Genomic DNA, 19,190 nt, shown 5'->3' with positions numbered 1-19,190 from the left:
CAATAACGATAACCACGAGACCAGATTAATGCAACATATACAGCATCTGAAGTTCTGTAGTAGCACAAGTGAGGTACCTTTTTGTGATTCTTGTAGACGTTGCGGTGGGCGAATGCTTTCCAACACAGCTTACACTTGTATGGTTTGTCTTCACTGTGAATGATCTTGTGAGCTGTAACCTGGTCCAAGCGCTTAAAGCTGCGATTGCAGATCTCACAAGTGTAGGGACGTTTCTCTGAAGAAACCATACACATCAAAACATTCAGATGTCAATTTCCATACATTCTAGACAGATAGTGTATGGCTAATTCCAGCAACACAACCACCATCTGTGCAGGTGAGGCAGTCGCAGTGGGGCCCACAGCAACCAGGCCCCTAATATATTTATTGGACCCCTTGTATAACCTATGCAATTCTACATCCACGACCCACTGGCAGATGTGAAAACTTAATAATATAAATAATATACCCCAGTCGTTAGCCTTGACTAGAAAACCAACTTGGACGAGACACAGCAATTGTGAGTAAACTAACCAGGAGCCCATAAGATCCTAGTTACACCACTGCTCATTTCCCAGCTATCTTGTATTTGTGTGTGGCCATAGGAACATGATACCTGAATGTGTGATCATATGCCGTTTCAGCTGATTGGTTGAGATGAATTTCTTGTCACAGGCAGGACAGTCAAATATCTCATGGACCTGCAGACAGACAACAGTTCACTACATCAGTCAGTCACACATTTGAGTAAAGGTCCTCATTCCAACGGTCTGCCAATCTTTCCTACTCTAACACACCTGATAAACTCAGCAAGTAGGGAACTTGCAATGCAGAGGAGCTCCAAGTGCTGTGGTTAAGACTTTCCTCACTAAAAAGTGTCAGAAAATGTACAAGGAACCAGACAAACACCTAAAAAAATACAATATCCGCAGGCTCTATGAGCTTGAGAAAACAAAAACTAGAATAAATTTCATCGAACATCGCCAAAAAATACAGCAGCATTGGAGTCTAGAGAGACATAAGTGTATAATGACTGGAGCACGTATGAGGTATTTTAATTGCAGGTTCAGGGTTGTTTCGGAGCTTCCCTTGAGTGAGATTTAGTTGCCCGTTCATAGTGTACAGCCTTGAAAATGTCCTCAGACCAATTCACCAGGGAGGACACAGAAGGACATGAAAGTGCCTCAGAGCCACACACATACACAAGCATGAACACACACAAAAACATTTCTACAGATGGAGAAATAATTCAAAATCTTAGCGGTTTCAACAGAAACTCGGCCCAAAACAATAATCCTTCAGAATGTTGATAATATGTCTGCTGAAGAACATTAACACAGGTTTCAACGGACCACACAAATTCATGAAACGACTTTCATGAATATAACTGATAAAATAAGTGATATTTTCTCAATACTAAAAGGCAAAATTAAGTAAAAACACTTTAGGTTCAAAATCAACAGATGATGATTTAAGTGGATAATAAAAAGACTGGTGGGCTTTTGTAGTCAGTAATCTGTGTCACTTTAGACTTGGGAAAATATATCTGCAATAGAGTAATATTTGTATAATGAAGTGGTTTATGTTTGAACCCTTATATGATGAATGTATTTTGGAGTTCCAGCAAAATGAAGCCACATCTAAGATTATTACAAGATTTCTTAGAGTCTCCACAATTACAGTCTGAAATATAATACTTTCAAAAAATACTACATTTCTTGAGCTCTATTCTTCACTCTAATGAGGGCTTTTTGAATTAGTGGGCAAACAAAGAGGACAAAAGACAGTTAAAGCTTGTCAAAACTTCACAAGCTTTAACTGTTAACTTTTAAGTGCATTAACATATTGCTATTTTGCAATTTATAAGACTGCACCATCTTTTTGTGTGATAACAAAAACAGGTTTTATAGCCATAATAGGCTTTCTACTCCTTTAGCATATTGTTTCAGTGCTAAAACAATGTCTCTTGATGTTAAAACCCAGAAATTAAAGTCTTTTTGAGGGTGCACAGTCCACCGTCAGCTTCTCCTGTTTTTGCTCCACTTTTCACCCTCCTGTTCAGGACTCTGCTAGAGCTTTGCTGAAATAGCAGCACTCTAATCTCTCCTCCCGGCTGAGGATGTGGGCCTAAACCCATCTGAGAAGCGAAAAGACTTGCTAGACAGCTTTAGCCAGCCCCATTGAAATTAGCTTTCATATGTAGACATGCATTTCACTCAGTTAAAGCCACATGGAGGCTGTGAAAACTGCAGTGAGCGGAAGAGGTGACAGAAATAGGACTGATCAGAACTCTATTAAGTGGACAAAAACGGAATGAAAATCTTTAGGCCTCCGAGCACAAAGAGATGCTCTACATTCAGCAATTTCTAATTAAATTCATGACGTTTGCCAATGGATTTTGCCAATGAAGCTGTCGACTGAACACACTCTAAACTTTTGCTTAAGATCCAATAATAAATGTTATATCTCCTTCTCCAAGGCCCTGTTCACACATGGCACGAACGTCCATGCTGAGTGATATGATCACAAGTGGAAAGTGAGACATAAAGCCATTCTGACCTGACATTTTCATGTGTCTCGAAAAGGACGCAGCCACTGAGTGATGGTTTTCTGAGCATATGTGAACATGACAAACGAACTCCGACGCCTCTAAAAGACCCCAAAAATGAACTGAACTCGGACCACCTCTCAGTGGTCTCAGTTTAGTCCGTTTGCAGTTCGTTTTGTGGTCTGATTTGGGCACTGTGAAAAAAAATGGCCCCAGTCCACTTTTGGACCACAAGGCATACCGTACGCACTCAGCCAAAATCTTCTAGCACTTTAGTGGGAAAACCAAGACCACCAAGTATCATTTATAGGGTACTACCCGGGATAAAGCCTGCCAGTGATGTTGTGACAAGACAGCAGCACTGACATATTAAAGCAAAAATATGTGAGAGCCTGTGTGATTTTACCGTGTGTAAAGGCCAATACTGGCAGACACAACACAGAGTTTTAAGCTGCTTTCACACTGAACCCTGAATGAATGAAAATTCACATCCGCTCTTTTAAATACATTATTTTTTTATTGCACATATGGATTTTCGCCAGGTGAAGCTCAGTGATGAGCACAGCAAAAAACAGAACTTGAGGCAGCAGACATGCATTTTTCCAATTTTGTGTGATGCGCTTCAGCCAGTCACCTTAGCTCGGCCAATAGCAGAGCAGCAGGCATGTCTGGTACTTCTCTGGTACTTACCACCCGAAAGGCTAGTTTTATCAGAGAACACTGCCTGAGTGGTGTGAAAAGGATCTGAGCTCTAGAGGAGTTGTGGTCTGAACAAGAACTGGTCTGAGATCTCATTAATGCTAAAAAAAGACCAGAGAGAAAACTGAGTCCACTTTATAGTTCACTTACATTGTGAGCATTAAAAGCACTGAGGTCATTTGCAGTTCGTTCTGCTATGCAGCTCCATTAACCTCTGCTGTCAAGACGCAGTTAACCAGACAGTCCTTCATTGAGGTCTGGGACACATTGATACGCTTTAGTGTTCACACAACATGCGTTATGTGGTCATATATGCACCTGACCACTTCTGAAGGTGACTGGAGAGACTGAAGACACACTGGAGCCCATTTACTCCTGTACTTAGTACTGACCACTTATAATTAGATCACCCAAGACGTATGCTAATGTCAGGCGTGAACAGGGCTCTAGAACAGAGCTCCTGCAATAAACTAATCAAGTGAAATGCACAAAAGGAAAACCTGAACAATTTATTTAAAGGTGCACTATGCAGTTCTGCAGAACGACCGCTGATATTTGAACTCAACAGCAAAACAAACACAGCCCTCACTTCAGTTCTCCTTGAGAAGCTCTGCCCCCAAATTCATCAACATGCACTGTGGAGGCTAACACGCTTTTTCAGATTTTTGTGGCCATAAAACCCTTTGCAAATGTTGTACAGACAAATACCATGACATAATGTTATGACACAATAAGAAATGTGACAAACATTAGCTAGGATGTGGGTTAGCACCCTGTCGCTGCAGTTGTTGCTGTGAAGCTAACCAGTTGCTATCACAAACATTCGCAAACAGGACAAAACAACACTGACCTATTAATTCTGTGAAACAGCAAAAATGAGTCAATCTTGCCTGCCTGTCCAGCAGAGGGAACATCTACATCCCTTTCCATGCATTTCAACAGTCAATAAAGCTGAAGTCAGCTTCTTGTTTGAATTTGCCCGTTTCCACCTTAAAAGGTACAGCAGTTAACACTACATCCTGGTGCCTCAGCTTCTTGTTTGAATTTTCCCATTTCACCTTAAACTGTGCACGCACGCTATGCGGGTGGTCACTGTCTGGGGAGGGCAAAACAAAACGTAGGGAGGGCTAACGTTTTCACAGGGCGGGACTAACGTGCACACGCGGCCGGACCAGCTATGAAAACAAAAAACAGAGAAGCTCAATATGGAACACACAGAGGGGGTGTGACTTCATTCTCTGCTTAGGACATCGTTACTTCGCTGTATCTTCAAAAAGACAATAGTTATTTGCTGCTATATTAATGTTTAAAATGTCATATACATCATCTTTAAACAATCAAGGTCACAGACTAAAAGATCATCTCGGGAGGATTACAGGATTCATATATATTTTTGGGATGTCTTACCTGAATGGCCTGTGACTGAAGTCAGTACAATGACATATGGACTGTGTGTTCAAGCCACTCTGTTGTTAACTCAGAGCAACAGTCAGAATCAATAGAGGAACACCTGCATTGACCTCGTACAGTAAAGTTACTGGAATGTGAAATGTACCGATTGGACCACATTTTAGCAAGCTTTTACGAAGAAATCTGAATGATTCCAAGGATTTCAAAAAACGTCTCACAACTGTATGTTTCTCACCCCAAAGCTTGCGCCTGATTAGTCTGAATGAGTCACTCCATCTAAACTTCTCTGAGCAACATTCAGTGCCAAATTATGCACGTTGGACAGATCAAGGGCACAGCTCATCTTATAGAGAGTCTTTCAGAAGGTAACTCTAATAATGCTGAGTTATGTTGTCCCTGTCATCAGGAGAAGACTCTGGAGCAGACTAATGTCGATCAGAGCAAGTTAATTCTCCCCTGGGTAAAGAAGCAGCAGACGGGATCTGGTCATTTAGGGTGAGCTATGGGACGAATGTTACAGGGCTGTCTCAATGGAGGAAGACAAACCACTAGGCCACAACGAGATGTGTTCCAGCACAGCATGCATGTGGTAAACTCATTTAGGCTTCAGATGAATTAGGATGACTGTAAAGGAGAACGAATCTGTTCTCAGAAACGCATTGTTTGGATAAACCGCTGCTGACGAGGCTGCACTCCGCTGCTATATATCAGCATAAAGCAGGCTGAGCTGTGGGAGAATTCAGCAGCTTGTGATAGTGTATCCTGTAATGGGGAAACATCATGCCCTTAAGGAACTGATTCTCTGTTTTGCCAAAGATGCACAACAAGCTATTTTATATCATGTGTTTTTAGCTGACTACTGTCACAGCAGTACTACTAAAACTACTACAGTCAGGTACAAAATACACTTAAAAATGCATGTGTGAAAGGGGCTTAATCATATTAAGCATCTCAACCTAAACATGCTGGTTTAGCACTAAGTTCTATCTATTTATGTGTACTAAACCAAGAATAAATGTTTTAATGTCTGAATTTATTCGCATGCTTTTCAAGTAGATTTATTCAAATATATGTATAACTGATATCTTGCGCACCAAACACAATTTTTTGATAGCCAAGTATTATTACATTACTTTATGTGTTTCCTGTTAATTTTTTGCATTGTTGACCAAACCTTGTTTTGTTTGGCATGACGGCAGCCAAAAGCAACTCAAATGGACGACTAAAAGCAGGGGCGAAATTATAAAGTTTCAGTTCTCAAACAAGGCTGTGAAATAGTCCTGCCCTTTGGCATTTCCAGAGCAGGATGTTTTCCACTTTTCTGTGGGAAGCAAAATGTGAAAATGTTTTACCGTGAAGAATACATTTTGTCCATTTTGCTTGTGGTTGTTCATTGTGGATGATGGGCATGGTTTTGAGGAAAAAAACAAATCTGTGTTGTTTATTCCTGATTTCGGTGCGTAAAGGCCTTAAGACTTGGTCTATGGTCTTATTCAAAAGCAGGTTTGGTCTCAGCCTGCATTGTGGGAACTACGTAAGACTTTTCGGAGGCAGCAGAAATCCTGACGCCAGGGCTAACAGCCGATAGTCTGCTCTCTTTGACTCTTAGATTTCATAGGGGCCGTGGGGATGAGCTTGTGAAACAAAAGACGACCTTTTCTTCACGCGCTTGCACCAGTGGAAAAAAGTTACAACGTCAACACAAACCTCGCCTCCTAGAGAGAGAGGCAGAAGCAGATAGTGTGAGAGAGTGAGAGAGACATACAGAGAGAGAGACAGAGAGAGAGACAGAGAGTGACTGTCGAAGTCCAAGAGAAATGCTGGGAGGGATAAATATATTTGGAAAGCTGGAATGTGAGACAGTGAAAATCATAAGCCTGACAGAGAAGAGAAGAATAGGAGACGGGCATGAAAACACAAGAGAGACACAAGAGATAGATTGATGGAGTGAGTAGAAAGAAAAATGAAGAGCGAGGCGGAGAGATGAGCACAGGGAAAGGAAATGGAGATAGGTGATAGAGGGAATAGAAGAAGAGAGAGATGGATGGAGACAGGAGGGGGAGGAGATGTATCTGACCTTGCGATGCTCCTGCAGGTTGACTGAGGATGAGCATTTCTTATTGCAGATGGTGCATATGAGCTTCCTGCGAGCACTACCTGCAGAAGTGTACACATACATAATACACACACTTAAAAACACACAATTAGAGGTCAGTGTGCAACACAGTACAGAACCCAGAAACCCTGCAGTAATGTACTGTACTCCTTAAATACAGCAGTGTCAACAGTGCATTCTAGGAGTCGAGTCTAGGTTTAAATAGTTGTATTTAGCTGAAATGCAACTGTATGTAATGTTTCCCTGAAACCTTTGTCAGCAGTAAGATAACTACAGAAGACTACTGTATTACGTAACTGCAGTATTGTTCTGAAAACAGAAATTACAGTACAGTGCAACAACATCTTACTGTAAAAACAGTTAAATTCTGTTAATTTAAAAAACACAGTCACAACCTGTATTTCTGGTTTATAGAAATGCACAGTAACTGCAGTTCAGTACTGTGAACAAACTATGGTTAAATATGACCAGTTAGGTCAGTTAAAAGACAGAAAAATGCCACAAACATTTAGCAGGGGTCAAAGGTCCATCACTAACTGTTTTTCCTCAGTTAAAGAGCTGGAAGTGAAAAAGTGCGTCATCAATAACAAGATCTTTATTTCTTTTACTTCTGCCTCCTCTGTGCTACACTAATATTTTTAAAGGCTATAAAATGTCCTATTAAATGGTTGCAGGAGACCAGTTTAATACTCTGACACACATGCATACGTGTGTGGTCCTCACTACGTCCAAAGGCACTCCCCAGCAGTAGTTCTATTAAGGGATTTGTGTAAATTGATTCCGTTCCTATTCAAGTGTGCATTAACAGCATGACTAATTTGCTTTGATATTACCACATCATTAAAAAACAACTATAGTATCACTAAACTGCTGATTCAGGGCCCTTTGATTAGACTCAGGTTCTTCGATCAAGACCCTCTCTTCAGTTCAAGCTGTTTTAAATTACTCTATTAACACAGATATTTCTATTTAACTTTGACAAACAATAAAAAGAGGACGAGAGAGAGAGAGGCAGCTCACAGAGAATACATGAAAGAGAGAGAGGGAAACAGACAGAGGGACTAAGAGGACTTCTAGCATTTATTGCCTGCACTAAAGCAAGGCAGAACAGCTCTCTGTTGAAGCTGAATGGACAGATTAGCATGGCTGTTTGGGAGAATTGAGATTAGCTGTCATATGCTATGGGTAATTAGAGAGTGAGGGAAGCGCACGCACACAGAGCAAAGACACTTGTGAGGGCTAAATGCTGCTACAGGGAAACAAATGCCATAAGCTATAAGTTTGTGTGTGTGAGTGAGTGTACCTGTGTGAACGTTGCCTTTGTGTTTTTTCAGAGCATCTTTGCTCTTGAATCTCTTCCCACAGCTCTCTGCCTTACAGATGAATCTGGCATCTCCTTTACATGCTTCCTTGTGCTGCTCAAAGCTACACACGCAAAACCATACAGACACATGAAGACACAGGTACAGTCGTTCGCAAATGTTTGAACACCCCCAGTCAAATGGAATGTTTTGTCTACATTCTAAGTGAAAATAAGTTACAGAGACTTAAATATAATCATTTTCCACAAATGTTACTGCACAATTTCTATTCATTTGCTGAGTGTAACATATTGTAAAATCCATATAATTAATTCATTAACCAAATAAAAAAGGCTACAATTTATGTTTTATTTTTTCTCAACATGTTAAAGTCAGCAAATAAAGAGTCACTGTGCATTAAAAACGTGCAAAAGTGTGTTCTCCGTAGAAGATGTGTTAACTTATATTCACCTAAAAAATCAGCAAAACATGTAATTTGCCCAGAGCCGCTTAAACGTCTGCATAGGACATGACGTATATGTGACAACTGACAAAAAGCACTGTTTTAACCATGAAGTCTGATTGATGATGATAATATTGGCTTGAACTGATATCTCCTCAAAATCAGTATTCGTGATCAAATGTTCCACTCTGGTCAAACCTGAACATACACGCATACAATGTACGCGTATAATTAAAAAGAAAAATATATATATATAATATAGTTGTGTGCACATGTGTGTACCTAGACTCAGAGGAGAATGAGCTGTGGCAGAGAGAACACTGGTGAACTTTAGAAGCATCTCCTGTCGAAGTCGGACTCTCTGTGCAGTGGAGAACGCTATAAAACACAAAGACATTCATATAACTTACTCCCTACTGTGAGTCTCAATCATCTCAAATTATTGTAGAAATAAAGAACAGAACTAGTAAAGGGTGTAAATCTGAAAATCCTTTTTAGTGGTATCAGTGATGTGTGAGCTGGTCTTTAATGATGTAGTTTTGTGTGTGTACTCACTGGCGCTGGAGTGCTTGTTTGATGGGGAACTCTTTGCCACAGTTGCGGCACTTGAACTCCTTTTCCTCTGCACTGCCCCTTTGGTGCAGACTCTGCAGGTGCTCAGCCAGAACTTCCTCACTGGGGAAACTGCTCTCACACAGCAGGCACGGGTGATCCTCCTTCTTTATTACTGCCTCTATACACGCACACACACAAGTTACAAATAATTATTAAAATAATTACCTGAAATAATACTCTCGTGTGCAATACCATAGCTGCTACGTTTATTTATATCGACCCTTTTTATTTTACGTATTTTACATTTTTATAATTTTATTTTTAAATTATTTCAGTTTTATTTTTTATTTTTACTTTTCTATCATTTTAAATGATACAGTCTTTCCTTTAATATCTTGCATTTATATTTTATATTAGCCTATATTTTTGCTTTATTCCTAGTTTAAACTGGGGTAAACACTGTGTAGCGGCTTAAGTTGGACAAGTCAGGAGGATGCTCTGTACCCTTTAAATTTCTGGATGTATAACACTGGCTGTGTGTGGACTCAGATTCAGCGTCCACACAAAAACTAAATGTTGTTTATTCCATCGCCGCAGTACGGTATGCTGTGATATGCTGTTGTTGCTGCTGGTGGTGGCAGAATTTTCCATCATTGCTCCATTGAAAACAATGGAATGTCTAGTTTACCAGCGACTGACTACCACCAACACATAAACGCAGCATCAGTGTATAAACACACTGTCTAGTCCAAAGACAAACATACTGACATACACAATCAGGTTTGTTATCCTGGTGAAAAAACACAAAAATGCCCACAAACCAGGCTCCGTGCTGAGGAGCTTGGCCTCTTTGCTGTTCTCGTCTTCATCTTTGATGATCTCATCTTCTTCCTCATCCTCCTCTTCCTCCTCCATGTCACTATCCAGATAGCCAATCAGGAGCTCCGTATCTGTCTCGATGTCGTCCACAGCCAGATAAAAGATGTTCTCCCCATCCTAACAAACAACAAACATGCATTACATAACTAACCGAGACCTTGGACTTCATCATGGTATATAAAAGAACAAAAATAAGAAGGTTAAATACAAAAACCTTGTTTTTATTAATTTCTCTTGCAGGTCTGTTATTAACATGATAAAGACAAAAGGCCTTTTAAACTGCATTCCAACTTACTGTCTTGGAATAAAATGGTCAGTAGGTTTTGATAAGTTTGGCAAGTGAAAACAAGGAAGGTATGCAGCAACAGAGGAAACGTTTTGCATTCCATCAGTGTAGCGTACATCTAAGCTAAACATGAGAAGAGTATTGGGTGGAATCCTCCTCTATGACCGGGCCCTGATCTTTCCTACAGCAATACTAACCACAGCGCTTACTATTCAAATGAAGACACAAATGAAGATAACCACACACACATTCGATCAAAAGCAGAAATGAGAACATAATTATAATAATTATCAAACCCATCTGTTCCTGTGACTGTGGTTCTACATTTCAAAGTGATACTGTGCAGACAAGATGACAGAGGAACAGCTAATGAAACACACACAGAGAGAGAAGGAAAGCAGCTCATCCGTTTCTCTTGATTAAGGTCAGAGGTCAAGCTCTGGGAAATCCTAAATTTGCCATTATCAAATCTCCATCTCCGAAAAGGTCAAGCAGTCACCACAAAACACTCATCTTTCTTTATTCTTTCTGTCAGCACTTTAATGTTAATGACAAAACTGAGGCATGTTACTGCAGACTGCTCTTTTAGACTGAAAGCAGAAAACAACTCATGACGTCATGACGTGTGTGTGTGTGTGTGTGTGTGTGTGTGTGTGTGTGTGTGTGTGTGTGAGTGAGGGAGAGGAAGAGAGAGAGACAGAGGGAGGGAGAGAGAGAGAGAGGGAGAGAGAAGGAAAAGAAAGAAAAAAATAATTTAGAGGGAAAGAAAGAAAGAAAGAAAGAGAGAAAGAAAGAAAGAAAGAAACCGAGGGAAAGGGGAAAAGAGAGAAAACTTAAAGAGAAACAGAAAGAAAGAAGATGAAAGAGAAAATTGGGATGATGATGGGAGGGATGATGGATGTGGCGGGAGAAAGAAAGAGGGACAGAGAGTGAGAGAGAAAGATAGAAAAAGAAGGCGAGAGAAAGAAAGGGAAAGGAGAGAAAGATGAGAGACCGTAAGAAATAGGGGGAAGAAGAGAAAGACAGAAAGAAAGATGGGGAGGGAGAAAGACAGAGAACAAAATGGAGAAAAAGAGAATAAATATCAAGAGGCAGAAAGAAAGAGAAGGAGAGAGACAGACGAAGGGAGAGAGACAGACAAGAGAGAGAGAGAGAGACAGACGAAGGGAGTGAGAGGGACAGACAAAAAGAAGGAGAGAGAAAAAGATGGAGTGAGAAAGAGGTGAAGGAAGAGAGAGAGAAAAAGAAAAATATAGAGAAAACAAAAGAAAAAGACAGGGAGAGAGAGGAGGAGGAAAGAGAGATGGGGAGAAAGACGAAAGAAGAGAGAAAGATTAAATATAGAGATAAAAGAGAGGGAGAGAGAGACAGATGGAAAGATAGAGAGAGAGAGAGAGAGAGAGAGAGAGAGAGGGGGAAATGACAGAAAGAGAGAAAAATAAATATAGAGAGAAACAGAAAGAAAAAGAGAGGGGAAGAGAGAGAGAGAGAAGGAAAGTTAAAGACGGGGAGAAAAAGAGAGAGAATGAAGCACGAGAGAGAGAATAAGTAGAGATATAAAGAAAGAGGGGGAGAAAGAGAGATGGAGGGAGAGAGTTAAAGAGAGGAAGAGAGAAAGGAAAGAAACAGAGAGAAAAAATAAGTATAGAGAGAAACAGAAAGACAGAGAGGGAAAAGAGAGATAGAGAGGGGTAGAGAGAGCAAAAGAGAGAGAGAGAGAGGGAGAGAGAGAGAGAAAGAGAGATGAAAGGTGTTGTGTGTGTTGGTGTGTGCAGGCATGTGCGTCTCTCTCCTCTTATCTCAGTCCAGGCCTCATTACACCTCCTTATCACAGACACCTTCAAAGCTCTCTGTCACACACACACAGTTCTTTACATCAACACACTGCTACAGCAGACATAACAAACACACTCGCTCTCTCCTGCTCTCTTTTCTCCTCTGCGCTGTCTCTGCCTGTCTCTCTCTTTTCTCAGGAACTGCTGCCCCTTTTCCTTCTTACTCCCAGACAAACACTAACTAAGACTCAGGAGGATCAAAATGAAAAAGTGGAAACACTTACAGTGAAAGCTGTGCTTTTACCAAACTATGAACACATTAATGACGTTCACAAGGCACCAAAACGCTCCATCCAACTGACATGCTGCACGTGAAACGCAGCCCATACACACAGCTCTGTGTACGCACAACTACCAACACACGGCGCCCGAGTACCGAACAAAAACGCTGAGAAACTGTGTTACAGCAACTTTGCTAACTTGTATCGCTCTGTGCAATGAAATCAAAACCAGCATTAAAACCCCTTTCTGTGTAGGGGCCGTACACTCTTAAAGATGGTTCTTCAAGGGTTCTTTAGTCAAGAAAATTGTTCTATACAGAACCTTGAACACTCAAAGACTCCTCTGCATGATTAAAGGGTTCTTTGCATCATAAAAGGGTTCTTCAGATGTGCTGGAGATGGTTCTATATAGTCACATTGTGCGGCTAAGCAACAGAAGCATCGTAGCTGTCAATCAGCTGTGTTAGACAGCTATCGTTTCAATATGTACAGGCAGAAACGTCTGGCCTTTTTCCTTGCGATCGCCAGCAAGTGTGGTGCTGCTAGCAGAACAAGCTACACTAAAAAAAAGTATTTTTGTATATGCTGTGATAATTTTGATCTGTAAAATTTTCCAGATACTCAGTGTCTGCAACCGTCACTGAAGACCCACCTTCCTTTTGAACCCACCCCCAACCACCCGCCACCTTAGCCAGTTTGCATTGTAGTCCAGTCCATGTAGGTACTAAATAATATAATAATGCAATAAGCCTGGTATTTTAAGATGTTAACCACTTATGAATTATTCTTGTTGGGAATGGAATAATGACGTATTCAAACAGAATTCAAATTTTCCCATCATTACGGATACAGATTAAAATTGATAGTAATATTATAATATATAAATTGTATTTGTGAGCTACAAGTAAAGTGAAGCGTATTTTAGACGAAAATACAATTTGTATTTCCAGTATTTCATTTCCTGCCATGTCATGAATGTGTTTGTAGTTTCTCACAGATATATCACTCATAGAAAGCGTTACCAAAAAAAAAGTCCTCATTAAGTGCTTCTCACCAAATTATACAATATACAAATACATGAATTCCACTCAACCACACACTCAGCTCAGGCATTTCAACACTTTCACTCTGTTTTTTCTACCTCACTTATTCACCCTGCCTATTTTCCATATTTGTCTTACATGCAAAGTCCTCTATACTTATCAGACTTCTCAGAGTCAGAAAACTGGCCTGGGATCAGAGTCTGTTCTTTCTGCCGTAGTAAACACAAAAACACGAACTAAAGCAGACCCTGATCCTAGACCAGTGCTCTGTACGACTGTTGATAAATATGGGTCCTGGACTGTATCAGCAGGATCAGTCTGGCTCTATGTTTTCAGTAGAGATAAGGTTTTCAGTAGGATAAGGTATTGGAGAACTACTGTCTTCCAGCTCTGCTCATCTCGGCTCTCATACCTGGATGGCAGCCAGGTTCTTCTGCTCCTGAGATGGGGCCTGGTGCACGAAGCGGAGCCAGTTCGCGTGCCGGGGGTTGCTGGCGTCCAGTATGTACAGCACGTCGCCTCTGTTCCCTCGAACCTGCACCACACAGACAGAAAGATGCTTAGCACTGCTAATCAAAATACAGAAGAACTCAAATTTTATTTTCAACTTAGCTATATATATGGACTGTTTGTGCTGGGGAGTGAATGGTATGTCCTTTATGCTAACACAAAATTCTTACTTCAAAAAAGTAAAGAAAAAATTTCCATGATATGGTCCCTTTGAAATTAAATGACCTCGTCTTTATTAATATGCTTAATTTAGAGTAGGTGGATGAATAACCCCACTGTGAGAAAAACCTATAGTACTAACAGCCATTCTAAATTCTGTTCAAAAAGAGTAAATAAATTACTGTGACCGAAACGTCCAAATACATACTGAGAGGCGCATTTAGTCAAAAGAGCTATGAAAAAAGCTGCAGCTGTAGGAATTTGAACTGAGGGAAGGAGAACGGATTCTCAAAGCAGGTGTAATAAAGGATACAAGTCTTCAGTGGCCAAAAGTAAGGATGGGCATTTCAGTCAAATCTGGCACTATATATGAAATTAAATCTGGCACTATATATAAAAATAAATATGATGCTATATTTGAAAAATATGAAGATACCATCTTAGTATTGCAATTTTTTGGGTAAGAGGCTACAGGCTACTGTACACTGGACACATCCTTTGGCCGCCACTAGACACAGTATCTTACAGTTACTGTACTATATTAAATCCACATGCCACAAATCCATTGTAGGTGACGTGAAAAAAAATATCCATGGCCCTCTTCATTGAGTTAAAAAGTTTTTAACCGCATGGCTATGTACACAAAATCTCTCAACACTTTGAGAGTTTCTCTCCTTGATGAAGACTTTTTGTGACTTTTTGTGGGAGATTTTGTGTCCATAGCCAAGCTACACTACAAACTTTTCAAAGAGTTCCACGGATATTCCTTTTTACTCGAGCTTTTAAACCTCACTCCATAGAGCACTTTTGATATTTGAGTGTTTATTTCCCTACCAGTAGCACTCTCTCTTCTGTCTGCTTTTGCCTCAGCTAATGCTACTGCTCCAGATACATCATTTCACTTCACACCTTTTGCCTCAAAAACAGGGAGTCTGCGAAGAGTCAGTTCACTGATACCAAACATGATAAATGTTTACTTGTTGAATTACATGAAAACTTCATCAAATTCCATGAAAATTCTTCTGGAACTGTGATTGGTGAAAATGCTGAGAGCATACTGTAAAAAAAAAAAAACCACTGTGATTTGTGAAGCTGCTTTGCAAATGCAATTGGCATTTGCAATGCAATTGCTGCATTGGCCTTTGCAGTACTGTCATATCAGTACTGCAAAGGCCAATATTACAAACTATATACTGTGCAGCCCTAACGCCACATAAGCAACAGATGCCTTTACCATACTAACCATTCTTATTTATCAGCCTCATCACAAACTTTTTCTCTAAAAACAGAAAAAAATATCTCAAAGGTTTCTTGGACCCAAACTCGCAATACACCAGCCTTCACTTCTGTTATCACTGCATCCATAGCAACCCATGTACAGTAGCACACAGCAACACTAAGACATTTAACAATACATAACATATCATTCAGCAGCTGCTTCTGACAAGCTAAGCAAAGCTCTTCCAGCTTCTGTTTTTGGATACAAATGATTATTTTGCACAACTATCCCCGCTTTAATGGACTGAAATGATGGCTAATGATGTCTCGCTCTCACAAACTATGAAATGACGGTCTCTCTTAATTGCACAGCTGCAGTGAAACCATCGAGCACATGAAAGACAGTACTGCAAAAGATTACATGCCATGGCTATATATCAGAGTAATCACACACAGCACTGTAATTTAAGATTTAAACGTACTGCACGCACTGCATCGGAGTGTCATTCAGACAGGCAGATGTATAAATCACTGAGTAATGTGGCTAAGCCCGGTATGATCTAGACTCTAATTAAAACGTCACATAGCTGAAAATAAAACCTGAATCTCGCAGGGCAAATATCGGATGGCATCTTAGAGACAGCGTGCATAGGACAGAGGGGTTGTGTGCTATGCGCCCATGGAACTGCTTGGCAAGCAGAGCCATTATTACAGAGATGATGGAGGCCAACAGGCATGGCTTAAGGAACCTGGTCTACATGCCTGCTCTGATTACCCATCGCCCAGAAAAACCCAGTCAAGCGTCTCTGCACCCCTGTATTGTGCTGGCACAGTTTATGAGTGCGAGGCCAGTTTCAAATATCTATATTTTAGCGATGCTATTCTAGTCTGCACATACAGGGATGAACTGGGGATCAGACATACAGGGCACAGGGTGTACAAAAAAACAGAAATACTACATGAAATATTCATTCTCATTGGCCATTTCATCAGAAACACCTACTATATTGGTACATTGTGTAGGTTTAGTTACAAACTGTAAAATATTCATTCATCCCAACGTTCAAAGAACATCTCAGACAGATCAGGATGCTCATAATAAAACATTCACTGGTTAGAGGTTGCATTTTGCAGACTTCTGCGACATCAGCACTGCAAACGGCAACACCAGGATAATCATTAAGGAATGATGTACTGAGCAGACCCAATGTATGTTTAGAGATATTAATTAACAAGAGGAGATAATATATAAAGTACCAAAACACGTGCACCTACTGGGTATTTGGATTTTTGTAAGGATATCTGTAAGCAGGACAATGAACTGCATGGCACTTGCACTCTACCAAAGCAATTATGCAACATGAATGTGCTTAAACTATTTCTGTTTAAGTTCAAATGAGACAGGCTAATTTAGGATAATAGTGCTGTTTCCATTCTTACAAAATCTGAAATTACATGAGCAGATATACAGAATGCTAACTGGCTCCTTATAAAGCCCTTAGACTGAAAAAAACAACTGTAAATAAAGTTTTATGATAATTGAGCTCAAACAGTGGAAAGTGCATACATTTTCTCCTTCACAGAAAAGCTGCTGTTCTGGAGATGAGTGGTTTTCCTGCTACAGCAACGACATGTACTATAAATAATAATCTGAATGTAAATCTTCAGTAAGCATGCTTTTCCACTGACAAACGCTCCAAAGCATGGGCTCTGGTGTTATTTGATGGGATGTCGTTCTGAGTCCACCCACCTCCCACATCAGCCTTGGGTCCATGCTCTCATCCAAATCACTGGGCATTCTCTTCTCCCCAGCAAACGGACCAAACTTCTCTCCCTGAAACACAAGAGCGTGATGGTAATTACTCATGAAGGGCACTGCTGCCTGGGATTTAAGTGTTTGTGGAATTTCAAACATAAAAGTATTGCTTGTTATATCAATGAAAGTGAAGACATATTGAGGGATGTAAAGCCTAAAACGTGTCAATGGAAAACCTTACGCTTGTTTCTCAGCTGAACACAAGGGCCTGAAATGGGTTTCTTATTCACCAGCTTCTTATTCGAATTTTCCGCTCCATATTAAAGGGGAATTCAAATGATTTTTCAAAATTTCTCAACAGTTCAGTCCATGAGGTGTAAACATAGTCATTCAGAGTGGTTTGGTGGGAAACGGTTCATTGTAAAGACTCAGATCTCATTACAGAGGTGGCGATAGAAACCAGGGGTCACAAAGTCTACAACACAAACACAGCCATTTTATTTACCATCCAAAACCACCAGTGAATCTACACATCTTCTGAATTGTTATATTCAATGTTGATGATGATAAAATGGTGATAAATCTGAAAATAATACATTTTCTTTGAGAACTATTTGCCTCACAACACCATAAAGAATTGGCTTAAAATTCATGTGAATCCATTTATTTTAATCCATTTATGGCGGATGGGGGTACCCATCCGCCATAAATGGATTAAAATAAATGGATTCACATGAATTTTAAGCCAATTCTTTATCACAACACTATCATAAAACAATGTCTCAGACATCAGGCAGCAGATATCTAACCATTCCATGCAACAACTTTCTATGAGGGAGCTTTTAGAGGTGGATGTCTGGTTCCTATCACCACCACTGTGAACAATTTTGACTGAAGGTGGATGTCTGGTTCCTATCACCACCACTGTGAACAACTCTGACTATGTAAGTTTCTCTAGAATGGAGCCACTCTGAATAACTTTGTTTACATCTTAACCACTTATTTATGTAGAATTTTGGAAAAATTGGTGGAGTTCCCCTTTAATTGGTGCAGCAGCTAGCTACATTACGAACGCCAGAATGTAACTGCTGTGCGATTTAAGGTGGAGCGGAAAATTCGAATAAGAAACTGGCGAAGACGGAGCCACTCTTAGCCTATGGTGAACACCTAGGTCAGTGTTTGGGCCACTGTACTGCTGCTGCCCCTCACAGGTATCGTTTTCAGCTGTTTTATTCGCTGTCCGGCCTCCTTAAAATGTAGAGTTGTGGTCGACGCGACGAGTGACTCCTGCGTTAAGTCTGTGAAAGTGTGTAGTGGAAAAGGCACACGACTGTCAGAGGGGCACGGAGGCCACCTCTTAGCTAACTAGGTTAGCAAGCGGCAAGGGAAGAAATCTCAGCCAGGGTTACCGTCCGCTATAACCATATACGTGGCACTTCACGTCAGCGGTCACTGAGAAAATGCAGTAACTTGGCTTGAAGGCTGAGTAAAAGCCGACATGATACAAATAAATGCACCGACGGAACGGTTCTGGTCCTCCCAGCTGTCTAGCACTGCGACCTGTGTCGATGTGGGTTTTGTCGTTGGTTTTTTTTTTCTCTGTCTAAAATGAACAAACCTTCTTCACTCGCCTCGCAGTGTAAAGCCCGACTCCGTCTTGAACTTTGGAAGACTTCAGAGCGAATCTGTCTGGCACGTACATGCCCAGCATTGTCATTACTTTCAGACGAAGACCTGACGGGAGGAGAAACTGTGAAACGAGCGGAGGGCGAGCGGGGGTTTCGGCGGTTTTCACGCAGAAACGGAGCCCGTTTTCTGCCAACCGTCAACCTCAGAATCCCGACGCAGCTCGAGCTTCCATGTTGCTCCAGTTGTGAGGGGAGAGCGCGCTGTGATTGGTGGGAAGTTTGCGCTCAGGGTGCCGCGATTGGTGGGAAGTTTGCGCTCCGGGCGCTGTGATTGGTGGGAAGTTTGTAACCAGGGGCTACGCATTCTTCAGTGAGGCGGGACTGAAGATGCGCTTATGAGGCACTGAGAACTTCTGGCATCATGTGTTGACTTTCAGTCTCACCTTTGCTCGTTTATATGCGCTTATATACAACTTTGCATTAGGAATTATCTGAGCATTTCACACCTATTCTCGAGGATTTTTTAAGGAGAGGTCTCAAATTGATATACTGAATTGTGTTTT

The 19,190-nt window shown here is 40.8% G+C and overlaps 1 protein-coding gene across 1 annotated transcript in view; it reads right to left on the bottom strand.

Annotated features, from left to right (window-relative positions):
• Positions 1 to 18,857, bottom strand: part of prdm5 (PR domain containing 5) — a 68,857-nt gene extending 50,000 nt beyond the window's left edge. The window contains exons 1-10 of the mRNA XM_036591202.1: positions 18,618 to 18,857; positions 16,994 to 17,077; positions 13,769 to 13,891; positions 9,914 to 10,088; positions 9,093 to 9,270; positions 8,820 to 8,915; positions 8,077 to 8,198; positions 6,735 to 6,814; positions 617 to 701; positions 78 to 235 (exon numbers count right to left, since the gene is read on the bottom strand). Of these exons, the coding sequence (XP_036447095.1) occupies positions 78 to 235; positions 617 to 701; positions 6,735 to 6,814; positions 8,077 to 8,198; positions 8,820 to 8,915; positions 9,093 to 9,270; positions 9,914 to 10,088; positions 13,769 to 13,891; positions 16,994 to 17,077; positions 18,618 to 18,716 (1,200 nt within the window). The 5' untranslated portion in view covers positions 18,717 to 18,857. The remainder of the gene's footprint in view (positions 1 to 77; positions 236 to 616; positions 702 to 6,734; positions 6,815 to 8,076; positions 8,199 to 8,819; positions 8,916 to 9,092; positions 9,271 to 9,913; positions 10,089 to 13,768; positions 13,892 to 16,993; positions 17,078 to 18,617) is intronic.
• Positions 18,858 to 19,190: the final 333 nt, after the last annotated feature.

The sequence above is a fragment of the Colossoma macropomum genome, unplaced genomic scaffold, assembly GCF_904425465.1.
Source record: "Colossoma macropomum unplaced genomic scaffold, Colossoma_macropomum, whole genome shotgun sequence".
Lineage (NCBI taxonomy): Eukaryota > Metazoa > Chordata > Actinopteri > Characiformes > Serrasalmidae > Colossoma > Colossoma macropomum.
This window is presented reverse-complemented; position numbering and strand designations above follow the sequence as displayed.